Here is an 8,298-nt window from a genome sequence, read left to right on the forward strand (position 1 = left end):
GGCCGCTTACTTTAATGAGCAAAGTTTGGCTCGTGCTCTGCATCAACGCCAATAAATCCGTGATCAACGAGAGCACCCAAGTCGGGCCCATCGTTAATATATCACCGACCACGCCGAAAAGGCAGTGCAGATACACACCGGCCTGAGCCGCCGCCAATAGCGTAGTGTCCAGGTCCGACGGTTTGATTATTTTCTGTTGGAGCTCCTGCAGCTTCAAAGTTCCGGCGATCGAAGCGAGCATACCTGTAAAGTTCCACGTTAACGAACGCTTTGTTGAACAGGGTACACAGTGCTTGACGGATACTCTGTACTGCTCTGTACCTAACGCTAATATAGTGGCATCTAATGCAGTGACCTGCACGATAGCTATTTTCATCTTGGCCTCCTTCAGGACGAAGAACATAATCAGACTTAATATCGTTGCGGCAACCACTAATATCCCGCCGAACAGACCCCTGGAAACGAGTTTCAATAAAAACTTCGTTAATTTTACGCGATGCATCGCATTAAAATGTAACAGCTATATGTATATTATGGAACTATGGTAACTATTTTTTCAAATAGTTCTATCTAACGTTGTCCGCGACATGCGAAAATAATTGAAAAATTGGTCTTCATCTAACGGTTAAAATGTTTAATCATTCTGATCTGTTTATGGGTGTACGCAAAATATTTTTGATTTGCGTTTTTTCTCTCTCATTTTTAATGAACTATTCACGAGAATTGACAGTTTTATATCATCCATCTTGTTCGTACTATCGCGCACTGATGCGAAAATGTTACGTAGGGCAAAAGCAACGCTCGTCAAAATTGACGTCCGACGTGCGACCACCTTATAGCGCGAGTTGAACCAGATGAAAGAGTGGCTTAAAATCTGAACGGTAACGGTATCGCATGAACAAATTACCGGGAGCGTCTTATTGATTTAATTAAATTCCTGTCTGACCTGTGAGAGCTGCTGCAATCTATGCTAAGATGATACGAAGATCTCGTCGAGCTTTCGCCCTTTGCATCGGTCTTTTCGTCTACCCTCTTCCACATCTCGAACAGTATCACTGCGCAAATTAAACTGAATTCAATTGTGCATGGAAAAAGGAAGGGGCTGGCGTCTCGCAGCAAAGACTTCAGGATTCCGTCCTCGTCGTCGTGCGTATGGCCCAGTTGTTCGATTTCGTGTTGCGTCTCCTCGACAAGCGCCTTCGGTGATGGTGGCGAGTGGCAAAAGACAAGACAAACGGAATGGATGAGTGGCCGAGTGAAAAATTTACGTAGTCACGTGTGTGTGTGTGTGTCGCGCGCGGTGTCGACAAGGGCTGTCGGGGCACGGAATGATTGTTAATATTTGCCGCGTTTCCGCGCGCGCTGCATCATAAGTTCAATATCCCGTTGTGATGCCGGAATTATTATATCGTGGGATACGTTTCACAAATACACGAACGAACTGCCCATTCGACATTGGCGAATGCTAAATACTATGAATCAATATGTGCCACGCGTCACATCCATCAGAGAATTTATATTATTTACTCATTCCCACTCTAACTTCGCCTCTGCTTTTCGATGTTTCCAAGCATTTTCTGATTTTACGATATACGAGGGTCAGTCAATAAGTGAATTACAGCACCCTCTCACGTAAGTACAGTAGGACCTCGATTAACCGGCTTGATCGGGAGACAAACAGCCCGGATAAATTATAAATTATAATGTCCCCCGAAGGACATAATTAAAATGTACATTATATTCCAAAACGAATTTTTTATTTTTGAAAATTTATTTCCCTTCATAATATAATCATATTTCAACGCATATTTGTTTATAACCGGGACCCGGTTAATCGATGTCCTACTGTATTATAAATTTCTAATAATAATATACATATATCAATACACATTGCGAGAGCAAAAATGATACTGGCATTAGGATTAAAACAAGCAGGCAAGAAAGTAAGATTATAAAAGGGTATATTTTTTTAGTTCCAGTTTTAAATAAAAATGAGAGGAAGATTTTTCGTGGTAAAGTTAATTTAATATGTACATCCGTCCCTCAATTTACGTGAATATCCGTTCCATGTGGATTTGATTTCTGCGAATAAAAATTGTGTAAATTGAATCTGTCAGTGCTCCGAGGACTACGGCCGCCACGGAGAGCGAGACGCGCGGACGGGAGAAGTGGTGCTATTCCTTGAGAATGTCTCCGATGGCCATGCCTGATGTATACAGGATGTCCCAAAACTCCTGCAGAACCCGGAAATAGGAGGTTTCGAGGTTATTTGAAGCGTCATTTTCCTCTGTAAAAATACGGACCAATCAGAGCACGATCTAGACGCGAATTGGCACAGTCGGCCCGGCGCGCCAACTGTCGATTGGCCGACTGTGCCAACTCGCGTCTAGGTCGTGGTCTGATTGGTCCGTGTTTTTCGTTAATAACTCCTAAACAAAGCCGCGGACAACATTTTTGCAGAGGAAAATGTCGCTTCGAATGACCTCAGGAACCTCCCATTTCCGGGTTCTGCAGGAGTTTTGGAACACCCTGTACATATCTGACCGCGTAAAATAAGATCGCGTAAATCAATTCCGCGTAAATTGTGGGCCTGGCCGATTAAGATGGTCAAAACTGCCTTTAGAGATTTTCAATGGCTATTGAACCATTCGAAAGCTGACCAAGAAAAACCCCTCTGCGTAAAATTTCAGCCCTCCAGCTTGCCCGTGAGGGTAATTACAGCGTAAAATAGATTTTGCGCTTTCCGGCGCATTTTCTGGTCTCAAATGCGTTCTGAAATTCTGAAAAAAATGTGACACATTCCGGATCCTAAGGCGCATTTTTGAGAATTTTTTTAGATTTTTTTGTTGCAAACTGTGGTCGTAAAAAATGAAAAACCTCAAAAAAATCGGAAAAATATATTTTTCTCAAAAATATGAAAACATGCTATTCTACTGTTTGGTTTCCTGATAAAGTACTATAACCGGCAGTTTAGCAAATTAAATTAGCTCTGATAAATCGACCAGATACGACGGTTTACAGAACTGACGTATAAATTATTTAAACCCTATCCTATCAATAGGAATTTAAATTGAACGAGTGGATATCTCGTTATCAGAAACAAGCGTGTTTTCCATTTTCCACTTCAAGCTACTTTATACTGAATACTGTGTGCACAGGATAATACACTCTTCGTATAATACAATATTTATGCGAATACTCTTCTCTCCGGACTTGTGTACGCTGCTATTCGAATTTGATAATTACCTCAAACAAAATATTAATCTTTCATTCGATCCATATTGTCGAGACATTCAGTATCTGAAGGTTGATGTACAATTCATTCGCACGTTTCAGCTGTCGTTTCTTAACGCTCCATTAATATTCATAGCGCAATATTTTGATATCGATATCTTCTCTAAAAGGGTATTTGCAGATTTAAGTGATTTAAAATCCTGTTATAACACTCAGTTCAATATTCTGTATAAAGCTAACAACCACGAAACGTGAGTATTAATAATATCATTTCAGTATTCCTCGCAAAGTCTTCAGAAAATGAAATAAACCGGGATTGTACTTTGTGGAAATAATTTAGAGCACGACGGTAAGGCAAAACAAATGAAAGTGCTACTTCGCTAAAAAGTATATGAAAATTATTGGATAGTGGAACGTTCAGTGTTAAATTCTTCTGTCTTCAGAGTTTTGAATTTGGCCTAATTCATTTTTGTCATCAATGTATGAAATCCGAAGTCTATTCAAAGTAGTGTAAGAAATTATACAAATTACAATATTTAATTAAAATTACTCGAAAGGTGAAGACTGGAAAGATAAAAATTTGAATTTTGACACTGTTATGGAATTAAAGTGTTACCTGTAGCCACTCGCAGAGGTTGGTGGCGATCATGTGCATCAGGCCCAATTTTGCGAGGGCGGTATGCTTCGAGAGCTTAAGGCTCTTGCTGTTCAAAAATATGAAGTGCATCTGAGCCGTGACCAACAGCAGCCTGGCTCCTGGTGTAATCGCCCTAAACGGGCCGGAAGCTATTTCCGCCCCAATTTGCAATCCCGTAAATACCAGCGAGCCGGCGCCAAATCCCACTGCACCGAGTCTGAGACAAAAGCTGCCGTACTGTTGCGTCTGAGAAACAAAGATTTCATTCTACGTATCGTATTCTTGCATACTTTGCGTTAACTGGAGAATCCTAAACCACTGATTCGTACGATCAATGCGAAATATTTTACAGTAATTATTTGGTCCGACCTGCAGAGTATTTGGAAATCATTCTATTTCACTATGAAATAGTTAATAGTATTGAATATTTAGCATTGTGAAAGCTATGTTTTCTTTTACGTTTACTTGTATTATCTTCACTTTGATTTAAACATTTTAATTTGGAACTTAAGGCCACTTTCAAAAGTATGAATTTGACAGACATAATTAATCTATCAGAAAATACCATTCGAAAGGATTACCTGGCAGGCAACCTCCGGGTCACCTCTTCCGTCGAACGTGAAGGTCTGCTGTTTCTTCGCGTTTTTCTGCGTCAGATTCCTCACGGCTTTGTCTCTTAACACGATGACGTACATCGCGACAACGAAAGCGACGCTGACCAAATACAGATACAGGTAAAATCCCTGCAAAAACGAATTGTCGTGTTGTTCGATGCGTGCGAGAGGAATGTAACCAGCCAGAAGAGTTTCTAATTCGCGGAGCACGTTATTCGAAAAACTGCTCGTTTGTGTCCCGATTTTTCTTAATTTCCGACGAGTCAGCAATTGAAACTATGAAAGTGAGAAGTTCGGGTCACCTGATTCATATACGGCGGGACTCTTTCGGTTACGCTGGCTGTGACTGGTACCGCGACTCCGATGACGATCAGCAGTTTCGCGTAAAGAGTGCTCATGATCGATACCATTTCCGAGTGGCATTTTCTCCACTTCAATGGCTTCGGTCGTTGATCCATGATTTGTTGTTTAGCTGTCGACGAAAGCGATGGTTGGGTGAATGATTGTTGGATATATTATAAATCTCAACAATTTGGACTACTCTCGCTTTCAAGGCAACATATTCAAGTTACAAAAACCGATTCTAATGAAATTTTTGTGAGTGGTAGTTCTTAGAAAAAACATTCGACACGTGTTTCTTAGAAACTATCTCTATCTTAGAAACTATTAGAGCTAGAGGAGTGTATCTAATTTATTATTAATACGTAGTATCTAAACGTAAATAAATATTTCACCCCACATTTTCATTTTATTATGATTATTGTTTAAACGGCCGCCATTACTCCATTACCCCCCAAGTAGCTGTTCTGCAGTTTCATCGGCGGTTGCGTTCTGCTGGTTTCGAGCTGTTCATTGCCAAGTGATATGGGACGTTTACCTTTCGTGGCCTCGAGAGCGTTCAAGGGGACGCATGCGGTGTTAACGGGCGACAACGGCAAGAAATTAGGTCGCTGTTTCTGCGGATCGATGTCGCTTTTCTCCAGGTGGCACTGGTTGTTCAGCACGAGCGTTTGCGTTTTGGATCCCGGCGGCTGTTGACCCGTCAAGAATTCTTGATCCTGCGGTATACACGACGGCAGAGACATGTTGCTGCCTATACCTGAAATCAACGCTCTGTCGACAGGAACGAGCACGCATGCATTTTATATAATTCAAGTTTGTTTCGATCACTCCTGATTCAGATGTTGCGCTGGGATTTTTTATCACATCCATATAGAGTTCCGATAGTATTTAACCGTATTGCGAAGTGTTTTTCACATCAGTACACTAAACGAAATGAATTGAATCGAATCGTCGAACCGTCCCATCGAAAATATTCTGTTCGCGGGCTGGATTCAATGATCGTAAAATTATACGCTTTCCGCGTCGAAGTGCGTCCGCGTTTTATGGGAAAGCACGCATGGAACCTATCGAATTTTAACGTCGTGTCGACGGGTTATTAAAAACGGCGATGATGATTTGCGGTGATTTCGCCCGGGTCAATGGAAAATGCGGCGGAGAATTAAAAATTTGTCTACGATATTATACCCGAGAAGGCCTCTTCGGTGGTTGATCACGGCAGTCAGGGACATGCTTTGTCGGCGGAGGTGAGACGTTCTTCCTCGGGGCGATGCGAAGTAATCTCTCCCATCGGCATCCGGTAGCAGGGTTATCGTCCGCATTGCGTCGCGATTTTTGATTTCGGAACTTGAAAATTTTTCGATCAAGATTTAACGTACAATGTCGGTTACATTAACGTTTCGATATATGCGAAAACTTGAAATGTCATTTACATCGTGTACAGACATTATTCCTTGATGCATCAATATGTATACATTAATGTGAAGTGAAGTTTCTTGGACGTTGATCTGAAGTTCAACGTCCCGCATCATTCTTAAAAAGAATACTCCACGAAAGTGAGGATCTTTCACACATACCGAGATAATATACAGTGCACTTGATTACATTGATTTACCTGATCGTTGTATTCGATTGACTATTAATCATAGTCTGTTTTCGTTGTCTCGGGATGACGAACGTAATGTCCTGGAAAAAGAGCAACCGTGATATTCCTCCCTTCGTTCCAAGTACCTTTGTTCATCAGAATGCACGTAAGACGCGCCGCGCGTTTGGAAAAGTTCTTTTTCCTTTCTTCCAGCAAACGTTGCGTAACAATCGTTTCGGTTTATTCACCGACAATGCGTCAAACTTTACCTAGTTCGTTCCGGGGTTGAGTGAGCTCGCCGTGCTGTATTTACTTGGCTGTTCTCGGCGGGAGAAACTTGGAAATTTATTCTCAGGGAAATTCGCCCGCGTTTTGAATTTTTAGTAGGCTGGCCAACTTCTTTCTTTGCGGCGACCCGTTACGCTTAAACACCTAGAAGCAAACGATTCTCTTAAGTCCGACAGAGAGTTCACAGATGGAGTTGGAACGGTAATCATCTGCCGTGTGCTTGCAGTCAGCTTAATTACGTAATCGTGATGCTGATCTTCATCAAAATTGTCATAGAGATCATATAAAAATGTTTACATGATCACCTTACAACTGTATCCGCAAAATTGCATAATTGTTGTTAAAAGTCCTGTCAGGTTTGGAAAGTCTTTAAGGATTCTAGATATCTTTGGAGGATTTGGTATTCTTCAAAGGATCTAAGGAAACACAAACGTTCTTGGATACGTAAGCTGGAGTGGGGTAAGTGCGTCAACGGGGCAAGTCCGTTAATTGGTTACTTTTATTATAATATGAACCAAATTTCTCTAGCTTGTATTTATTAATGTAGTATAAGTTAGTATGAACTATTCGACATCGATGTCGCCCAAGAATAAAGGTGTTTTACACGTACAACTTTGAGGTTACCCTGCACGTTTACAAGTTATTAATATATTCTGTGTGTGTTGTTATTTTAGGTAAGTACAACAAATATTGATGTAGGTTTAGATTAAATAAACCGGTTTTATTGTATGTTTTAAAATTTATTGTTCTTGCCCCGTAAATATTACTACACGGGGCAAGTGCGTACTATCACGGTGGGGTAAATGCGTCCTAGGCAGTTCATGTTCACTATGTCAGTCTACTTTTTGTACTATAATTCTTAACGAAGGGTAAGTAGATAATTGGTTTTTTTACTTTTTTAAGCCATAACATGGTTTGCAACTACGTAAGAAAAAACTAAAACTTTGTTTTATATCACCTTTTCATATTTCAGAATAAAAGTACATGTTTGTTTAAAAATGGATAACTATAAAACTAAACAATATAATTTAATTCAATAAGACGCATTTTATAGCAGGCTTGTTAATTATTCTTTTCTTGCCCAGTAGCACTTGAAACAAGGTTTGAAAGCATTTTTCAGTCTCAGAGACGCACTTGCCCCATTTACGATATCCTATCAATCCTACATAATACTAATTCATCAGTAATAACTGTGGCAAGAGTTTGATACCAAGAGCGTTAAGTTTTTACATGCCAGACTGAAAATACATCAGTTTAAAGTCCAACTTTGCAAAAACTAGGGCCCACTTACCCCACTCCACCTTACTTTTCGAAGGACTCTAGAAGCCCTCAAAAGGATCTCCTTCAAGGGAATCTAGAAGAGTTTGGAGAAATTCTTTCGAAGGAATTTAGATGTATATTGAAGAGACTTTTTTTTAGAGGTCTTAGTGTCCGCCTCTAGGGAATTCAAAGAGGGGTACATCCCATGTGAATCCGGAGGTCCTTAGAGAGATTTCCACAAGATATTACCAAAGTTGGAGGAATTGGCTAAAGTAACCGAAGGAAAGGGGCAAATATGGCCAGAGGGTAGGCTAGTGGCCGACGTGGTCAGATGATCTCAC

General features: G+C 40.7%; 1 protein-coding gene across 1 annotated transcript in view; it reads right to left on the reverse strand.

The window, feature by feature from the left end:
* The window catches only part of LOC143207362 (proton channel OtopLc), a 54,377-nt gene that overhangs the window by 5,666 nt on the left and 40,413 nt on the right, over positions 1–8,298 (reverse strand). Inside the window, exons 2-11 of the mRNA XM_076420753.1 lie at positions 6,679–6,841; positions 6,440–6,510; positions 6,013–6,171; positions 5,363–5,598; positions 4,788–4,957; positions 4,453–4,614; positions 3,851–4,117; positions 947–1,197; positions 322–455; positions 11–243 (exon numbers count right to left, since the gene is read on the reverse strand). Of these exons, the coding sequence (XP_076276868.1) occupies positions 11–243; positions 322–455; positions 947–1,197; positions 3,851–4,117; positions 4,453–4,614; positions 4,788–4,957; positions 5,363–5,598; positions 6,013–6,171; positions 6,440–6,471 (1,644 nt within the window). The 5' untranslated portion in view covers positions 6,472–6,510; positions 6,679–6,841. The remainder of the gene's footprint in view (positions 1–10; positions 244–321; positions 456–946; positions 1,198–3,850; positions 4,118–4,452; positions 4,615–4,787; positions 4,958–5,362; positions 5,599–6,012; positions 6,172–6,439; positions 6,511–6,678; positions 6,842–8,298) is intronic.

This window comes from Lasioglossum baleicum, chromosome 3 (genome assembly GCF_051020765.1).
Source record: "Lasioglossum baleicum chromosome 3, iyLasBale1, whole genome shotgun sequence".
In the NCBI taxonomy this organism is placed as follows: Eukaryota; Metazoa; Arthropoda; class Insecta; order Hymenoptera; family Halictidae; genus Lasioglossum; species Lasioglossum baleicum.